The sequence below is a fragment of the Gopherus flavomarginatus genome, chromosome 4 (genome assembly GCF_025201925.1).
Source record: "Gopherus flavomarginatus isolate rGopFla2 chromosome 4, rGopFla2.mat.asm, whole genome shotgun sequence".
Classification (NCBI taxonomy): Eukaryota; Metazoa; Chordata; order Testudines; family Testudinidae; genus Gopherus; species Gopherus flavomarginatus.
Window position 1 is genome coordinate 95042264 of NC_066620.1, and position 21032 is coordinate 95063295.

Genomic DNA, 21032 nt, shown 5'->3' on the forward strand with positions numbered 1-21032 from the left:
AGTCTTCTGTTTCCAAGTGTAAGGACAAAGAGATCAGATAGTAAGTTATATGGTTTCTTTTCTTTGGTATTTGCATAAATATAAGTGCTGGAGTGCTTTGATTTGTATTCTTTTTGAATAAGGCTGTTTATTCAATATTCTTTTAAGCAATTGACCCTGTGTTGTATCATCTAATACAGAGAGAACATTTGTACTTATTTTTCTTTCTTTTTATATAAAGCTTTCTTTTAAGACCTGTTGGAGTTTTTCTTTACTTCAGGGAAATTGAGTCTGTACTCACCAGGGAATTGGTGGGAGGAAGAAATCAAGGGGAGATTTGTGTGTTGGATTGCTAGCCTGACTTTGCATTCCCTCTGGGGGAATAGGAAAGTACTTTTTGTTTCCAGGACTGGAAGCAGAGAGGGGGAGTCACTCTGTGTAGTTTCACAGAGCTTGTGTCTGTGTATCTCTCCAGGAGCATCTGGAGGGGGGAAGGGAAAAAGGATTATTTCCCTTTGTTGTGAGACTCAAGGGACTTGGGTCTTGGGGTCCCCAGGGAAGGTTTTTCAGAGGGACCAGAGTGCCCCAAAACACTCTAATTTTTTGGGTGGTGGCAGCAGGTACCAGGTCCAAGCTGGTAACTAAGCTTGGAGGTTTTCATGCTAACCCCCATATTTTGGACGCTAAGGTCCAAATCTGGGACTAAGGTTATTACATGAGTGGCAGCTGGTGGGAGATAGACAGAACCCAGAAGCCAGTAGAAATATTATATTTTTCTTTTCTCTGCTAAGGGCTTTTTAGCAGAGAGAAACAGTTTGGTTTTAAAAGGGAACCAGAGAGAAATTTTTTTTTCTGCTCTCTCTGGCAGTTTGTGGCTTGCATGTTAAGCAGAAGTCGTTAAGGACTATTAACAGTCTTTTGTCACAATAGCACTCCCATTGAGAGTCGTACCAGCACTTATAGGCATGCAAATAAAGTGGTTTTTCTGGTTTCCTTTCATTGAACATTAGCTAGAGAGAGAAAAGGAAAAAAGCACTGTTGCTAGGCAGACTTCAGGAGGCAACAGAACCTGCAGTTCAGAAGATAAACACCGGAGGGCACCCCAACACAAGAAAACAGGAACCATGACTTCTAAGGCAAAAATTGACGCCGAAGAACAAATCAAAGAAGCTGAACACAGGCGACAGATGACAGGTCATGAATCAGCAGCATTGCAGTGCAAAATGTTTCAGCTCTGGAATACACAAAAGCCTTGGCACAGCACTGACACCTGGGGTATATTCCTAGCCTTGTTTCAAACCTCCTGCATGACATGGGGCAAGCGTCTGAATCTCTCCTTGCACCAGCTTCCTTATATGTGCAATGAGGAATAATAGTTATCCAGCTGGGACTGAGAGGTTAACTTTGATATTTACCAGCATGTAGAACGCCTTAGGTGGAAAGCATCATAGAAAAAACCTCTATAATGTTCACCTACAAGCATAAAACCTCAAGCACACCTGAAAACGGGCAGGCAGCTTTTTCCCATTCTTTTTGGCAATATAGTCCACAATCTTCATGGCCTTGTCATTTTGCTTCTGAGATATCAGCCACCTTGGGGACTCAGGCAGACACCTGTAATTCAAGCAAACAGATGCTGCCAAACAGAAAACAAAATGGTGCATCCACAATGAACCCAAGCTATGGAGACAGTACTTCTGTTGAACAGTGACACTATTTTCAGCTTTTCAAGAAAAGAACAGTTTGCCGTGCTGCAAGATGAAGTTGGAGGAGCAGCCTTGACAGGAGCTCAGTTTTACTGGAGATGAACACACTCATGATAAAACAATAAATAATATGAAAACTTTGCTATAAGAGCCACTCATATCACTCGGTCAACCAATTTACCCATCTGATGACTCCTCTTGAGGAGCCATTTTCCAACTATACCATCATCAGATGGGAGAGAGACAGACAGAGACAGAGAGAGACACACAGACACACACAGACTCTAAAAGCACTGGAACTCTCATTCTATCTACTCATGTCAAATAAAACTCACACAAATAGATATAGGAAGAAAACAAAACTCTATTCCCCATAATCCCCACTCTGGGCAGACGACTCTTCACGACCCAAGTGCTCATAAAAAGAAAAGGGTGAAAGTGAAATGACACAAGTTAATTCTTTTAAACAATACATCAAAATGATCTACTAAAGAGGAACCTATTACTTTTGGTTGTGCTGCAAAATAGTGTAATTTTTTAAAAATTCTGTGCAACAAACCACTTTAAATAAAAATACTTAGCCATTGGACAATGACCACTAATTAACCACCATTTCAAGGTGATGTCAGTCAAATTATGGCCTTAAATTTTTTAATAAATTTCCCTTTAAACAAATGTTCAGTTGATGCATACATAAAATTCAATTTCTTCTGTCAAATTATTTTACATCCAATTTTCTTTTTAAAATAATCCACTAACAGCATAAGATAACAGAAGTTTGATTCCTAAGAATACATTAGACAAGATGTGCATGCTATAATACAACCAAGGACTGAACATTAAAGGAGACTATTCCCACTCTTTGTTGGTGTAGATCTGCTGTTTGTATTAACCAGAGTAATGTGCACGCAATCAGTATATGACATTCTCCCACAGCTCTTGATCCTCTCTCTTAGCTGGAGGGAAATACCATTGTAAATCTTCTGTTGAGGTAAATGAAAGTGCTTACCAGTAATAGAGCAAGAAGAGGAAGCATGGTAGAGTAACAGTAAGCTGCAACCATCTCCAGTGAGGAATAGCATAAGCAATACCATCGAACAGAAGTAGTCCAACTGTAAAGGCCGCTTGATAGAGAATTCCCACTGTCTTCCTATGACTTGGGCCAACAATTTCTGTGACTGAAATGTATATAATATAAGTGACGGTTCAAAACCAGAAGGAAAACTGATGGAAGAACCAAGAAACCCTATTCCAGAAACAAGGAGTTTCAAGCATTTCAGGAGGTATAGATTCTTTTCAGGGAGTCTGGAGGCAAACACTAATTCCCTGAAGAACATTGCTTAAAAATTCTAGATTGGGGTAGGCAACCTATGGCCCGTGTGCCGAAGGCGGCATGCAAGCTGATTTTCAGTGGCACTCACACTGCCCGGGTCTTGGCCATCGGTCAGGGGCTCTGCATTTTAAATTAATTTTAAATGAAGCTTCTTAAACACTTTTTAAAAGTCTTTTTTACTTTATATACAACAATAGTTTAGTTATATATTACAGACTTATAGAAAGACACCTTCTAAAAAACATTTAAAAGTATTACTGGCATGTAAAAACCTAAATTAGAGTGAATAAATGAAGACTCAGCACACCACTGCTAAAACGTTGCCAAACCCTGTTCTAGATTTTTGCATAAAGTCTTAATACAAATCCTTTGATATTTGTAGACCAAGCTTAATTTGCTTAAGAAATTTTATTTTTATTAGATCATTGAGGTCAGTAATTATGTTCTTCCTGACTGTACTGTGCTTAAATCTTATTTTCTGTTATAGCATTCCATGCTTAAGTGAAACACGATCACCAAAATTTACATGGGATATTTTACTGTACAGTACAACACTATCCTAAATAAAGTTCCCATAATGTATAACTGAAGGATCATATTGTGCAAGGAGGTAATAATCCTTCATTGTATTACTTATGTGAAGTGGGGGGGGGAGCTGTTCCACTCATGGATTTAATACTCAAATCACTAGAATGATTTTTTTTTTAATACACACACACACACACACAGAGGACTGGTTGATACATCAAGTTTTCTTCATCTCAAACTTCTGGAGAACTGCATTAGCTCGATGTTTCTGCTACAATGTTTAGCAGTATAATAGTTTAAAAGGTTGGCATTTCAGTTTGTCACCCTCAGAGTTAACACTCCACTGATGTGAACGAGCCAGTTCACACCACTCAGAGCTATTGTTTAAGAACTGTCCACTTTACAGATTCAGGAAGACAGAATGCTTAAGCCATGTAGCATTTGAAAGATTTTCCTTGCAACTGGAAAGGAGAAAAGTTGATATTTTAAAAAGAAAACCTAAATTCTGCAACACCTAAGGGATCCCTAATGGCACCTTTAGCACCTTGGGCAACAGCGAACTATATTTAACAGACCATATAAAACCAGTGGTCCCCAACCTTTTTGTGGCCAGTAGCATATTCATGTTTTCAGAAGAGTGTGGTGGGCGCCAACAATTTTTCAAGGCTTATTTTGTATTTGTACATTAGATAATACAAAAATCATCATATTTACTATTACATAATATATGAATCCATAAGCTAAAAGGCTAATTTTACATGCAAAAGGTATTAAATTATTCGGCAATTGCTTTTTTTATCTACCTGTAAGAAAAATTAAGGAGTTTTTACAAAATAAATATCAAACAGTTTTCATCTTATTTATTTTTAAAAAAGTAACACATTGTTGAACTGCTGATCCAAATATATTTATTATTCTTACTTTAACATAGAATGAAGCCTGCAGCCCTGGAGTTCTCTGTCCCCAGCAGGCATGGAGCCGTGGCTTCTCTCAGCTTAAGCCGCGGCCCCGTGCCTGCCACGGACCGAGAACACTGGCACCTGCAGCCCCGGAGTTTGCTGTCCCCAGCAGGGGCAGGGCCGCAGCTTTGCGCTGTAGAGAAGCCATGGCCTGGCACCTGCTGGGGACAGAACACCGGCACCTGCAGCCCCGGAGAAGTCAGAGAGAAACCGCAACCCTGTGCCTGCCAGGGACAGAGAACACCGGCGCCCGCAGTCTGCAGCCCCGGAGTTCTCTGTCCCTGGCAGGCGCGGGGCTGCAGCTTCTCTCCCCTGCTGGGCACTAGGTGGGCGCACAAATTCCCCGGCAGGTGCCATGGCGCCCATGGGCACTGCGCTGGGGGCCACTGATATAAACAAGCAAACAAAAAAACAAACTAATACTGGATCAGTGTAGAGTGATATAATCAGAGTGACACCATCACTATTTGAGCAGGGCTGGATTAACACATAGGCAAATGAGGCATATGCCCAGAACCCAAACTTGGGGAGGAGGTGGTGATGAGGTATTTTTTTTTTTTTAAACCAATGCAGATTTTTGCACAAATGGAAAAAAATTCATTGGGCAAGTCTACACTACCTCTAAAGTCAATCTAACTTACGTCATTCAGGAGTGTGTGAAAGATTCTCCCTCCCCCCCCCCCGGAGCAATGCAAATTAGATCGACCTAAGCACTGTGTTCACTGGCGCTATGTTGGCAGGAGACACTCTCCCACTGACAGCTTCCACCTCTCACAGAAGTGGAGTAATTATGCTGCCAGGAGAATGCTCTCCTGTCGGAATATAGTGTCTTCCCTAGATGCACTACTGCTGCACCGATGCAGCTGCGCCAATGTAGTTCTTCTAATGTAGACCTGCCCACTCATTTGAGTGGGTGGCATTGCAACCTGGTGCATGGGGTTGCAGCACTGCTCATATTTGGCCCATCCATCCCCGTACTGGTGAGTAGTGCCACAAGCAGCAGCAGGACAAGCAGCCGGTCCAGCAGATCCACAGCTTGGCCATGGTGAGTGTACCTTACGACTGTTTGCTGTGATTCACGTTAGAAGTTGGGGCCCAGAAGTGTGTGTTTGCCTAGGACCCAGCGATGGGTTAATCTGGCTCTGCATGTGACCTCTTTATTGCCTTCCCATCCTCGGATACATTTTCCATTCAAATGAGCATGCACTATCAAAGAGCACCAAAACAACTTCTGCCTTTTTCTTGGTAGGTATCTACTGTACTTGAGTTATTGTTTAAGATGTAAAGCCTGGGTTTGCCATTTACTGCTCCTTTATGTATAAAGATTCCTCAAAGTTATTTGTTTCCTCACAGTCCTCCTTTACCACTCCCTCCTTTCACTCTGTTTAGAGAGCACTGGAGCCTGAATAGGGACGTCACACCAAGCTGCTGCACCCTTCCCTCTCTTGCTACTGGGGACTGGGAACTGCATCTCAGGTAACAGCCTCATTTGACATCACTATTCTGATCTGCCAAAGACGTTAGGATCTGAGGAGAGAAAGAAACGGATCTCTCTAATGTAAGCTAATAAGTAGGGGGAAAAATCTCTGAGCAAGTCATATATACTTTCAAAAAGGAGCAAAGGGCCCTTTGCTGCTTTCCAGTTCACATTTAGTCCAATGAATTGCCAGGTTTTCCCTTCATCTACCATCACCAATATTACTCCAGGGAAAGCACTAGTCTTACTCAGGATGTAGCCTGCTGCCCAGCTGCCCTTGCTGACCAGTCCTTGTAGGAAGCGAAAGATCACCATCCAAAGGTAGCTTGGTGCGAAAGCCACAAGAACTCCAGAGGTGGCACTTACAAGGATTGTCACTATAAGGCAAAGTTTACGGCCAAACCTGAATGGGAAAAGAATTACAAGTACAAGATCAAAATACAGACAGACACACACCAAAGTAAACTGTTAAAAGCTCCATGGAGCATTTAGAAAATCCAATCATTTGTCTATTGGAAGAAATCGACCCACATTAATATTACAGAAATACATTTATATGGTGTTAATGGGGGCCTAGTCCTCACCTACCATTTGGGTTAACTTCTCCATTGCTTTGTAATTCCATAAATGCTTTTGAGCAGTTTGGTTGAAACCAAGTATCCCAAATGATAGGTGAGCAATAGGCCCACATTAATACGTATAGCTGATAAAGGTATCCCTTCCTGTCTATTTTTGGAATTAGAGTCTGTGTTATTAAATATGAAGGAAAGATACCTGCAGATGAATATAATTACTCTGCAGTTTCTTTTGAAGTGCCTATGTAATGAGAGGATTAGGAGTAACTAATTTACATACAAAGGGCCCGATCCTGCAAACCATGAATGTTCAAATCTTCCATTGACATGAATCGAAGTTTCACATGTAGAGAACTCACATGATGAGGCCAGCAGAGCTTGCAATGCAAAGCAATTTGGAGGGGGAGCGGAGGCATAGGTGGAGGGGAATACATTGTTAGGAATGTGGGCACATCTTTTTCCAGTGACTGGAAAAATGGTTCTAATGGTTTATAACACGACGTGCCCTTCCTGTACCCAGAGCCAGTGGTATATCCTTAATCTCAATGGGAGTCTACAATGACTTCATACCCTAGTTCTGAACACAGTGCTGTGGTTATGAAAATCACTCACGTCTCGTATTTGCATTGATATTGTATCTATTTGGCAATCTCTGACTATTATTTCTTGATAAGCAAACCTTTAACAAAAGGAAACAGGATGTTTTCATATCAAAATTGCAATTCATACCACAGAAAGACAAAATGACAACTCCAGCTCAGAGTTTCCTGGATTTTGTTAACAATCAATATGTTTATAAACTGTGTCTGGGTTTTTTGCACGTTATCACTGTGAAATATACTGAAGAGCACATGAGCACTGCAGGGAGGAAGCTTGAGGGATCAGGAAAGATCCGCAGCTACAAAAACCCATAGAAATCTCAGAGTCTTTGATATGTTTTTTTAAGACTGCGAGACTTAGGGGTGGTTCGTTCATTGAAAAGCACATGAGCATGCTGTTAGTCAGATGGATTTGCCACTACATTTGTTTATTTTTAACTGCTAAACATTGATTAGGAATATCAGCTATGTTTTAATATCCCACACATACCTGTCTGCTATGTAGCCGACGTATACCGAGCCCAAAAGAAAGCCAGCATTCACGCAGGACTGAAAGAGATCCACCTTCCAGGAGTCCTCACACACCAGGTTAAACTGAAAAGGCACATCACAGTTAGACGGGAAACTAAGTGAATATATCCACTCCTTAAAACTAGAAACTGGTTGATACCAACAATCACTTTAGCCTTATTAAAACAACATTCTATTCCAGGGTTGATCCTGCATTTTAAGCATCCCAGAGTCCCCGAAGTGGTTAGAGACATAGGCATACAAGACCAGGCCCCTGGATAATTCTACTGATATCGCCTGTATTTCCCATGCATCTAATCTTGTATGACTAGAGAGATATGGATGGGGGAAGGGGGAGAACCACACCTGTTGCTCAGTATTAGAATATCACCCAAAATCCCCAACCAAGATTAGGACTCTCTTGTGCTAGGCATTGTATAACCATAGTTAATCACTATGTACTTGAACATCCTTGGACATAGACATGCAGGCAATTCTGGTCCCTTTGGCGGCTTCCACTGGGGGCTGGCAGCTATGGTCCCAGCCACGATTCAGCTGCTCTAACAGAGTATAGAATTTTCTTTGCAATGAAGATTCTAGACGCCTATAAAAAGCAGCAAACACCACATGACCTCTGCTGGGCCACAGTTTGAGAGCAACTGCCTTAAAATACTATGCACTCTGAGCAGGAACAGTTGGAATTTGCTGTAAGAAGCTGTGACATTGCAGTTCTGGCGGGACCCAACTGAGAGTGCCAATTCAGGACCAATTGCTCAAACAGGGCAGTTACAGCCCAAGGCTGGGGTTTTTCCACTTCTAAGGCAAACCAAACCAGCCAGACAAAAAGGACTTCGGTTTTACCCCACTGGCTAACCACAAGTCACACAAGCAATTTCCTTAGACACACCAGTCTCCCAGTATCACCACCAGTGCCACCCGGCCTGGGATGAATGGTTATGAAAACCAACACCCCAGTAAAAGAAAAAGGTTCTCTCGATCCCAAAGGACCAAGCCCCAGACCCAGGTCAATATACACATTAGATCTTACCCACAAATCACACTGTTGCCAATCCTTTAGAATCTAAAATCTAAAAGTTTATTCATAAAGGGAAAAAGATAGAGATGAGAGCTAGAATTGGTTAAATGGAATCAATTACATACAGTAATGGCAAAGTTCTTAGTAAGGCTTGTAGCAGTGATGGAGTAAACTGCAGGTTTAAATCAAGTCTCTGGAGAACATCCCCCGCTGGGATGGGTCATTCAGTCCTTTGTGCAGAGCTTCAGTTTGTAGCAAAGTCCCTCCAGAGGTAAGAAGCAGGATTGAAGACAAAATGGAGATGAGGCCTCCGCCTTATATAGGCTTTTCCAGGTGTAAGAACACTCCTCTGTTCCTGCTGTGGAAAGTTACAGCAAAATGGAGTTTGCAGTCACATGGGCCAGTTTCTGTACACCCTGCTGAGTCATAGGGCGTAACTGCCTTCTCTCGATGGGACAATTGTGTAGGTGATGGTCCTTAATGGGCCATCAAGCAGGCTAAACAGAGCTGACACCAACTTATCTGGGACCTTTCCCAGTAACACAACACAAGTTTGAAATACAGACAGCATACAGCCAATATTCATAACTTCAACTACCAAAATGATACAGACATACAGACAGCATAAGCATAACCAGCAACCCATAACCTGGTCTTAGACACCTTATATGACCCCCTTTACATAAGATTTGGTGCCACTACAGGACCTTGGTTGCAACCCATGTTCTATATGGTCCCAGTTTATATCAATAACGTCACAGAAGCACAAGAAGAAAGGTCCCCAGTGCTTGCTAAGCCTGAACACAGTCTTCAAGACACTGAGGGGCTTTGGAAATCCAAAGCAGGATTGTCCCTATCTGAGTGCTATGCAGAATCAACCCTGTTAGATATTGGTTACTCATTCTTGGGTTTTGAGCATAGTTTTAGATAATGTTTCATAAAGAAATATTGGTTAAGTTGGGGGGGAGGGGCACATACAGTTAAAGGATGTATATCTGGCTGTATATCCCTTTCCTTCCTGCTGGGGTTAGGTTAGTTAAAGCTATGTATTTTTAATTCACGCACCAAGTTGTGTTTACTCCTGTGCTACTGTATTTCTGGTTATAGGGATTAGTATAGGACAAAGCCTGGTGCTGCTCCTGTGTTACCTGTGACCTTTTTCCAGATCCATTGCTGGACAGCCAAGCGAGGGCTGAAAGGAAGGAGCTAGGACCCTTGTTGCAACCACGCTGGAAGTTGTGGACAGCAATGGGGATCCTTATGCAAACCCTCTAAAAAACTTCAGACTGAGGTGCCCATTCTGACTCCAAAGCAGGGAGGCTCTCCCAGTCTGATTGGCAGCAGGTCAGTTGCTGAGAATCTACTGTTCTTTTCAAAGATATTTAAATACAAGAAATGTTTAAGATGAAGAAAGTTACTATTGGCAGGTTTTTAAACAAAAATTTTGTCTGTTTCCCCTTCTATGAACAAGTGTTGGACTCAGCGCTGCAGGAGGCAATTAATATAGTTCTTGCCAGTAGAGGCTATTCCAATGGAAAAAAGCAAATATTGACAGCGCACCTTCACCGGGACCTCACTTCGCTTTAAAATTGACAGCAGAACTCCTATGTGATGCAAGAGATCTGACTCTGCAATAAAACTGAGGCACCTGACTGCTCCAAATGCCAAACAGATACATAAGTAATCTGGAAGCAAAGTCTAACAGACCTATAATAATGATTGACAAGGAGTACAGGATTTTTAACTGAATTTTTGTTTACTTTAAAAAAAAGTCTAAAAGTAAGGACTATAGTTCTATCTGTAGAAATCTTCTATAATGCAAATTTACACTGTTATAGAAATGTTTTGACAGGCTCTGAAAAGCTATTCAATGTTAAGATCTTTAACAAATTTAATGCAAGTAGAAAAAAGTGTTCCTACTTTGGTCAAGATTTCCAAAAGCGATTGATCGTGACGTCTCAGTTTTTGAGTCCCAACTTGAGATGCCTCAGAAGACCCCAATTTTCAAACAGTTGCGAGCACCTACTTTGACCTGTAAAGGGGTCATTGAGACACCCAGGATCACAGTCACTTTTAGAAACCTTGGCTCACTGGACCTATGTTTTTCCTTTGTCCTTCAGCTGATGCTATAGAGACAACACAAATAATTACAAGTTAACAAAAAGTCTGTTGCAGATGATAATAAATATGAAGGTAAAATGCTCAGAAATTGTTATTCATAAGGGAAAGTGAGGCAACAGAGAGAACCTGTCTGCGTGTACAGAGCTCTTCAACACAAGGTACATTTGGGGCAAAATGTTCAGAATTGACTGTTGAACTTCACACACCCAAGTCCACATTTAGACACTTAAAGTGGCTTGATTTTCAGAAAAGCCAAACACCTGCAATGCCTGTTGACTTCACATTAGTCATGCTAAGAGACTTAACATGGGTCATTCCCTCACCAACATTACCTTCTGTCATTTGGATACTTGCATCCATCTCAATAGAAAGATTTATCCTTAGACACACTTTTTAAAATAAAATAATGGAAAACTTTTAGTTTAGATGCTTTTAAAAAAAAAAAACACAAGATGTTTTGGGCTAAATTTAATCTGATAAAGTCCCTTAAGACAATTTTCTTACTCACTAAAAATTAGTACAACTGTTATCACTTAGCATATACCTATGAATGGGTATTTCCACAAAGCACATAATATTGCCCAATATGCACCTGTTATTTCTAAGCCTGTCAAGTGATTAAAAAATTAATCGCATTGTTAAACAAGAGAAGAATACCATTTATTTAAATATTTTGGATGTTTTCCACATTTTCAAATATATTGATTTCAATTACAACACAGAATAAAGTGTACAGTGCTCACTTTATATTTATTTTCATTACAAGTATTTGCACCATAAAAAAAAAAGAAATAGTATTTTTCAATTCACCTAATACAAGTACTGTAGTGCAATCTCTATCATGGAAGTTGAACTTACAAATGTAGAATTATACACCAAGAAATCCTGCATTCAAAAATAAAACAATGTAAAATTTTAGAGCCAAATCCACTCAGTCCTACTTCTTGTTCAGCCAATCACTCAGACACACAAATTTGTTTACATTTCCAGGAGATAATGCTGCCTGCTTTTTTTTTTTTTACAATGTCACCTGAAAGTGAGAACAGGCGTTCACATGGCACTGTTGTAACCGGCGTCGCAAGATATTTAAGTACCAGATGCTTTAAAGATTCGTATGTCCCTTCATGCTTCAACCACCATTCCAGGGGACGTGTCCATGCTGATGATGGGTTCTGCTCAATAACAATCCTAACAGTGCAGACCAAGGCATGTTCCTTTTCATCATCTGAGTCAGTAGTCACCAGCAGAAGGTTGGTTTTCTTTTTTGGTGGTTCGAGTTCTGTAATTTCTGCATCAGAGTGTTGCTCTTTTAAGACAGCCAAAAGCATGTTCCACACCTCGTCCCTCTCTGATTTTGGAAGGCACTTCAGATTCTGAAACTTTGGGTCAAGCGCTGTAGCTATTTTTAGAAATCCCATGTTGGTAACTTCTTTGTGTTTTGTGAAATCTGCAGTGAACATGTTCTTAAAATGAAGAACATGTGCTGGGTCATCTTCCGAGACTGCTATAACATGAAATATATGCAGGGGCGGCTCCAGGCACCAGCAAAGCAAGCACATGGGGGCGGCGTGGCAGTCACCGTGACGGCGGGAGTCAGGTGGCCTTCAGCGGCATTTCTGCAGGAGGTCCACCTCTGCTTCGGCGGCAATTCGGTGGAAGGTGCTGAAGGCGTGGGACCATCAGATCATCCACAGAAAGTCTGCTGAATCTGCGTGGCGCCAAAGACTGCCTGACTGCCGTGCTTGGAGCAGCAAAAAACAGAGCCACCTCTGAATATATTGCAGAATGTGGGTAAAATAGAGTAAGGGACATAACTCCTTGGGGGAGAATTGTCAGTCACAAATTTAATTAACACATTTTAAATACATAAATACCTTGTAATGCCGGCTACAAAAGTGCCATGCAAATGCCTGCTCTCACTTTCTGGTGACATTGTAAACAAGAAGAGGGAAGCAGTATCTCCTGTAAATGTCAACAAACTTGTTTCTCTTAGCAACTGGCTGAACAAGAAATAGGACTGAGTGTACTTTTAGGCTCTGAAGTTTTACATTGTTTTGGTTTTGAGTGCAGTTATGTAACAAAAAAATCTACATTTGTAAGTTGCACTTTAACGACAAAGATTGCACTACAGTACTTGTATGAGGTGAATTGAAAAATACTATTTTTTATAATTTTTACAGTGCAAATATTTGTAATAAAAATATAAACTGATTTCAATTATAACAGAGAATACAGTATATATGAAAATGTAGAAAAATATCCAAAATAAATTTCAATTGGTATTCTATTGTTTAACAGTGCAATTAAAACCACAAATCGCAATTAACTTTTACAATCACGATTAATTTTTTTTTTAGTTAATCGTGTCAGTTCACTGCAATTAATCGACAGCCATAGTTATTTCAGATACACTGGACTTCAGCCGTTTAGCCCCCACACATTTTATAACTGAACTGTTATAGGGCATTAAGTACCAATTTCCCGTTTTAGACTTTGTCAACACAACTTTTAACACGCGTATAACCTGTTAGCGTAACATGGTGTATGTCTACACAGTGTTGTGAACATTGTTAGAAACTGTGGCAGTTGCCCTGTTTCGCCCTTGAGATAGGTCTAGACTGGCACGTGATTGTCTTCCTGTTATTTTGCTATGGAGATAGCACCCTCATGGCCATGCGCGTGTAACTGCTTTAGCTGGCCCTCTTTCTTTCCAGCTCTCTGTGGGTATGTCTACTCTGCAGTTAGATGCCTGTGGCAGGCCCGTGCCAGCTGACTCAGGCTCCTGGCGCTTGGGCTGCAAAGCTGTTTAACTGCAGTGTAGACTTCTGGGCTCGGCCTGGAGCCTGGGCTTTCGGACCCTGCAAAGTGGGAAGTCCCAGAGCTCAGGCTGCAATCCAAGCACAGAGGTCTACACTGCAATTAAACAGCCTCGCAGCCTGAGCCCTGGGAGCCTGAGTCAGCTGGGATGGGACAGCTGCAGGTTTTTATTTGCAGTGTAGACATACCCTGTGTGGTTGGTCAGACCAGCCCCTACATTTATAGGTTCTCTAGGTGCTCAATCTCCTGCAGAGGTGCTATGGGAAAGCTAGCCAGGTTTTCCCAGAATGCACCAATGTGAACACAGTTAGACAGTGTGGATACGCTACCTTGTCTGGCATGTGGTTATGTTGTGCCAAGACTTTGTGTGGATACAACTCAGCCATGTTTGTTGTTGGATGAGAATGGCACAAACTGGTTACTAAACACGGTTGCATCTGTGTGTGCAGAGCCTTAAATAAAGGATCCCCTCTAGGAACGGTTTCTATATGGGCCCTTGAGTTTGCTACCAGGAACAGGAATGTGGGGAACTACCAGGGCAGTGTGGCTTGACAGGGGTCCCTGGGCCTGACACCCAGTCAATGGGAATGTACAACAGCACTATCGCTCACTAAAATCAACATCAGCAATTGGGCTGGTTGGTGCCTGCTCCAGAGGAGGAGCATACAGATGGTCACTTCTGAGGGAAGCATCATGGAAAAAGCATGAGGAGCCCTGTGCAGCACTAGCCACACAAACCCTGAACCTGGAAATGAGGGGAGCAGCAAAAGCAGGAAGGAGAGAAAGGGGGATGGAAAGAAAAACAGGACAGCACCAGGATGCTAATGAGAAAGACAAGGGAAGGAGAAGGTCAGAGACTACGAGAAGTGCTGGATTGTGGGTGAAATGTTAAGATGAGATTGATTCTGCCTGTCCTCAGTGCAAGGGGTGGAATGTTTCACAGGAAACAGCCATCTGGATCAAGTTGCTAGTTTTTGTCAAATTAAAAGCAGTTCCAATGTCCAAGATGAACTGACATATTGTACAGCAGTTAAAGTTTGTCTTGGCTGTAATAAGTGACTAGAGTTGTTTTTACTGGCAACTGCCACAAACCAAAACCTTCAATGAACAAGGTTTCAGAACAATTTTACAAGTAGAAAATGGAAACAATGTTTTTCGTCAGTAGATTTACAAAAATTGTTGTCAATTTGCTGGAATCTGAAGAATATACACACTTGCGTAGTGTTCATATGAAGAGAATTCCTTTAAGCACGGGAAAATTAGTGTCAAATCAAAAAGGCTCCACAGTTAAGATGTGGAGATTTTCTGAATATCTAAAGGGAAGGAAGTTTCCAATTTAAAAAACAAAAACAAAACAAAAAAACAAAAACACACACAACCCTTTGTTTCCCCTCTTATGGTTCATATGTTGTTTTGTTGCTACAAAAAAAATTGTATTTTTAAAACATTTTATCCCACTAAATCCAATTCTCTTCAAGTAGCTCAATCATTAGTCTAATCCAGGCAGTAAATCCTTCTATTTCTTTTAGTTCGTTCATTCTCATCAACTGCACTTCAACAAGTGACATTTGTCTTTGTAGCAATGTGCCCTCATCCCACCATCTGATCCCTGCACAGAGTCCCACTGCAGTCAGAGGCACGGAAGCCCACTCATATAGATCAGATTGCCATACAAGGAGTGAAGACAGACATTGTCTGCAGTTACAAGGATTCTAAAGTACAACCTCTTCAATTTCAGCAAAGTAGGACATTTCCCTAATGGCAGTGATTACATCTTCATCTGCCTTCCTGACGTAATGGAAATAGATGGCACAGCATTACAATAGCTTCAATTATTCCCCTCCAGCACAGCTCAGAGAGTGATGATGGGTAACTATTTCTCTTCCTCAAGAGCTCTCCTCCTGGGACCCCACAATTCCAGCTTCTACATGAGACCACTTAGAGAGATGGCCATGGAGCCCTAACAATATGCTGATAACTCTCTACTGTCTTTCTACTGACATGAACAATACCACACTACCAAGAGGTCAAAATGCCTATGAGATCAGCTCCCGGAATGAAGGACAGCTGCCTCAAACTCAGCCTGGACAAGACCAAAGTGTTGCTACTCGGAATGATGAAATGCCCAGAAGAACCAAGGCCTTGACTCTGACCCACTCAGTGGTCAAAGCAGCAAAGAATCCTGTGGCACCTTATAGACTAACAGACGTTTTGGAGCATGAGCTTTTGTGGGTAAATACTAGAGTATTGCATGCATGCATCCGATGAAGTGGGTATTCACCCACGAAAGCTCATGCTCCAAAACGTTAGTCTATAAGGTGCCACAGGATTCTTTGCTGCTTTTACAGATCCAGACTAACACGGCTACCTCTCTGATCAATGGTCAAAGTGGCACAAAGCCTTGGGGTTCCATTTGACTTATTGTGTGGCTATGACCAGATAGCATCAGTGACAAAAGCAGCCTTCTTCCACTTCCAGTTCACAAGGACACTCCACCCTCTTTTCTCCTGGACAAGGACCTGGCCACAATGATCCGCCTATAAATGTCATCACTGTATATGATGTTGAACAGGGAAACAATGCACAGGCCAAATTCAGCTGCCTGCCTCCTCCGCAGCTTAATGTGCTCATAGTACCTAAACATGTGCTCCAGTCCCTCCACTGACTCTGTCAAGGCTGATTCCCCACTCTAGCACTTCGAATGCAGAAGGTGGGGGCCCACATGGATTCTAAAAATTAATACTGGCCACTCCAGGCTTGTATTAATCTTAAGATTACAGCTCTTCTCTGACCTTGATGTGTAGATGCTGCCACCACCCAAGTGCAAAAACCCCTTTGAGAGACCAGGAAGGCACACTTGGGAATTCCTTCCTGTGGGGTACCCTCAAGCCCTCTCCCCCTATCCTCTCCCCCCCACCCCGGGAAGAGCTGAGAAAGAACAAGGAAATTAGCTGGTGGCAACAGCTGATTAAACACGTGCACAAAACTGTTAGGACACAAAATCTAATCCTGTTCTTAAAAGAGGTAAATTTTATTAAAACAAAAAAGAAAGAAAACACATTTAAAAGCTGAAATTATTGCTAGATTTAAAAAACCCTCTTATAAAAATTAACCATCAAGAACAACTTTCTTGAAGTCCATCTTAAAGATTACAAGAAAAACAAAAGCATTTGGGGTTAGCACAGAAGTTCACAAGCCATAACGAAATAAACAAAGATAAACCTAATAGCGTCTTCAGACACTTCCCAATCTACTTACCATACATATCAGGGGTTTTAAATGAGTAGTTTCTAGGTGTGATTTGATTTGATGATTTTTCATACTTGGTCCAAGCTTTTATAGAATAGCTACTTTGTCCCTTCTCTCCTGGACAACCACTAGAGACTATGGGCAAGTTTTTTCCCCAATTTTAAAAAAGTTCAAGCCTTTCCATTGGCTTTTTTGGCCAGGTGCCCACTCAGAGTCAGACTTTAAGGTCACAAGGGGCCATTATGATAGTCTAGTCTGACCTCCTTGGAAGTAGTGGTTATTTTATAATACATGCTTACATTTTCTGTGATTTACTTCCAATTTGGTTGACTAATAAATGGTGTCTTTTAGAGGGATTGTGCATTATCTTTTTCCTATACGTAACCATTTAATCTCATCATCTTTGATCCAATCTAATGAACTTAAAAAGTGTTTCACATTTGTCAAGGATAGATCTTAAATTTTTTTCCCCTCAAAAACTGTAAGATTTAGGCCCCGATCCTACAGTGAGCACTGTGTGGCTGTAGGAATCCACTTGTGTGGAACTCATTGCACACACGACATCTTATGTGGTACTCTTGGTTTCCATTTCAAGTTTGAGATGCATGTATGCACTCTTCCATGGGAGTGCTCATGCAATTAAAAGCTTTGCATAAGATTGAGCTCAACTTACATAAGGATCCATTTACCTCTTTGTGAAGTGTGGGTAGCTCCCTGGTTGAACACAAGAGCCTATCAACAGCACAAACAATTCTATACAGCACTTCAGAACAAAACACGAAATACAGGTTATGCAATCAAACAGACCGGAGTAGTCAATATATTCCATTATGAGGAATCTCCTCTTTAATAAAATCACTCCTCTTAAATTTAAACCTTTGTCTGCCCTCAACTAGTCGGTAACCTGGTGAATGGGAAGAAAGAGGAAAATATTCATTTTTACCTCAGTCACGATGGATGATCCTGAAGAATCATAAACCCAGCCATCCTGACAGCGGGTAAGAGGGATACTACTCCTGTTGCCATAACCGGTGAAGTTTTCTAAGGGGTTTATGCAGCTGAGGCCAGTTGTGTTCCAGTCCACGTCGTATCTCCTGCACTGACTAGAGAGAGACTCCCCATGTCTCCCCTGCTCTGGAACGGTGTAATTCAGCTCCTCTTCTAGACTCCAGCCACATTGGCTGCTCAACTCAGCAACTCCAGGACTGAGACAGCGGTGTTCAGGAGTGAACCCCAGGAAGATAACACCCATGTAAATAGGGCTGAAGGCAGCAGACACCAAGCATAAGACAAAAAAGACTTGTTTCTGGAACAAGTCAAAATCCCCAATATGCTCTAGAATGTCATCCAAGGTTGGCATTTTTGCCTATGGCAACTCACTTTAGTAACTAACCTGGTTTCTCTTCCCAACACTGCTATGTATTTTGCTGGCAGCAAAGCTGCTTAAGCAGCAATAAAACATTTGACCAAAAGTCAAAGAGTTACTTTATAAATTATTAAGCTGTGTATTGCAAGCTTTATATTTTAAGTTAAATTTGAAATCAAGCCTAGGCTCACCCGTGAAGCATGGGGAATTGCTATTTGACCCCCACCAGATCCCCTAAAATAGATTCTTCTTGGGGTGGACAGCAAGTGCGGTAGGAGGGACAAGTTGTTTGCTCACAAAAAAATTAACAGGGCTAATAAAAAAGTCATTTGTCATTAATTACCCAGATCCTTATTAAGATAATTTGAAAGGTATCCTTCCCTTGCTTGTGCCTTATTATCTTGATTTAGGTGGGGTACTCAACAATATTTTTAACTTAATACTTTTATTAGCATGGGTGTGAGAATGAAAAATTTAAAGGTTGCCATTGCTAGGCAGCAGACTCCTGAATAGTGCCTGTCAGGAACAGGCTTTGCAGGGAATATTTAAAATGTGGTTCAATAGAGAAAAGGAAAAAACAGCTCCCACCTCTGAAGCTGAGCTTTGTAGTGGGCTCTAAAAAGGCTTGTAGGCGGATGCCTGTTTTTATATTTACACTCGCCAGGGGTTTCCCCATTCTTTTCTCACCACTTCCTCACAGGATGGGTGCAGGGGCATTGCTGTCACAGGTGACGATTTAGAGACAGGTATTTGCCTTTGGGCTTGTCCTCCAGCACCTGCTCAGGGTCGATCTAGATTGTGGATACAACTTTTTTGCACAAAGCTTTAAAAGATATCAGGAAAAACCTTTGTAGCATTTTTTTCCTCCATGTTCTTCTCAAAGCCTGAAGCTGAGAGCGCCCCTTCCTCAGTAGAAAAGTTGTTTGTCAGAAGACAGAGGTCTTAAGGTTTTTGTCCCTATTCCCCTCCCCCGCTCCAGCTTCTCTTTTGGGGGGGTTGGCCTACTTTACAAGCATTGCTGCCCAGCTATTGTCAGGGGTGCTCTTTTGCAGTCTGCTTTATGTAGGGCCTTGAGCCCTCTGGATAGGTCTCCCTCAGGATGGTCCCCTTCAGGTCCCACTCCCCCTGCCCAGGGCTCATTGCTGGAACTCCTTGATTCAAACTAGGAAAGAGAGTTTGATATAAGCTCTGCCTCTCTCCCCAGAGAACTGGGGACCCATTTTAGGGCTTTGTGGGGCCCTGAGATGCCTTAGGGATATGGTCTTCCTAATCCTGTTCTGCCCTAGGACTAATCCCGGGGCTGGATTAAGTTCTCTATCTGTGGAGTCTCTCCCCAACCTGCTTTGGGATCTCCTGATCAGGCTTTTCTGTGTTGGAGTCACAGCTTCTCGGGGGCAATGGGACACCGAACATGCCTGTCCAACTTAGAGACCCATGCCCTAGCAGTGCAATGGTTGGCAGACTCAGGCCACGTCCACACTACAGAGTAAAATCGAAATAAAATCGATTTTATAAAACAGGTTTTATAAAATTGATTTTACACGTCCACACTAGGGCACATTACTTCGGTGGTGTGCGTCCATGGTCCCAGGCTACCATCGATTTCCGGAGCGGTGCACTCTGGGTAGCTCAGTAAAAATGGGACCAATAACTTCGATTTCCGTCCACACTAACCCTAAATCGATATAGTAATATCGATTTTAGGGTTACTCCTCTCATTGAGCAGGAGTACAGAAATCGATTTTAAGACCCCTTAAAATCGATTTTAAGTGCCTTGTAGTGTGGACGGGTACAGCGTTAAATCTATTTAACGCAGTTTAAATCTATTTAACGCTGTAGTGTAGACCAGGCCTAAGAAGGAGCAGGGCACATTCAGCCTCTGAAGAACCTGTAAAAGCTACCTCACAGAACACTGCTTGGATTTAGCTCAGTATTTGTGAAGTTGCTCTGCCATGCCTGCAGGGGTCAGCGGAGTCTCAGGGAAGAGCTGCAGCATTGGCTCCAGGTAGCTGAAACCACTCCATTGCTCTTTACCAGAGCCAGGAGAGGGAGAGGAGGAATAAAGGAAAGCTGCTTGCTACTGCCCAAAAACACACAAAAATAAAGGCTGACAAGGATGAGCCAGGAGCAAAGTGAACTGTGCTTGACTGTTGCGGTGGAGGCATACGATCCTGGAGCAAGCTGAACAAGAGGGTGTGGCTATGCAACAGCTTTCAACTGCCTCCAAAACTGCAGACAGCAGGGGAACAGACCACATGGATCAGAATTGTGGAAAATGCTGAGCTGCAGCATTTTAAGTCTACTCTTGAAAAAACCAAACCCACACCCAATACTCCCTATCCCAGCTACAGTTATCTCCAAAAGGGAGAAGAGATTGCAAGATATGCACCATTGATTTTACATGGAAGGCGCCCAAACTGAGACAGGCATCAGTGTAAAATCCTAAAAACAGAAATGCTCAATCAATCCAGACCAAAAAATAAAAAAGGCTCTCTTCATTAACTCCACTTCTCCAAGAGGTGGGTTTTGAAGTGACACACAAAATCGAAGACCAATCCACTGCACAGTTTAGGAACTGTGCAGGGAGGCGCAGCAGCTTCTGGAATAGTCATTTAAACCAAACCCTTAACTCTGCTTTACCTATGTGTTTAACCGTGTATTTCTAGAATTTACAGCTTTAGAGTCTGAGGGCCTATTTACTGATGCAGCTTTAAATAGGACTCCCTTAATATTCACAGGTGAACTCTGATTAGTAGATTACGGTCAGGTGGAATCAT

General features: G+C 42.0%; 1 protein-coding gene across 1 annotated transcript in view; it reads right to left on the bottom strand.

The window, feature by feature from the left end:
- Positions 1–19750, bottom strand: part of LOC127048953 (solute carrier family 22 member 2-like) — a 28997-nt gene extending 9247 nt beyond the window's left edge. Inside the window, exons 1-5 of the mRNA XM_050949104.1 lie at positions 17833–19750; positions 7647–7750; positions 6231–6385; positions 2695–2863; positions 1479–1593 (exon numbers count right to left, since the gene is read on the bottom strand). Of these exons, the coding sequence (XP_050805061.1) occupies positions 1479–1593; positions 2695–2863; positions 6231–6385; positions 7647–7750; positions 17833–18249 (960 nt within the window). The 5' untranslated portion in view covers positions 18250–19750. The remainder of the gene's footprint in view (positions 1–1478; positions 1594–2694; positions 2864–6230; positions 6386–7646; positions 7751–17832) is intronic.
- Between the last annotated feature and the right edge of the window lie 1282 nt (positions 19751–21032).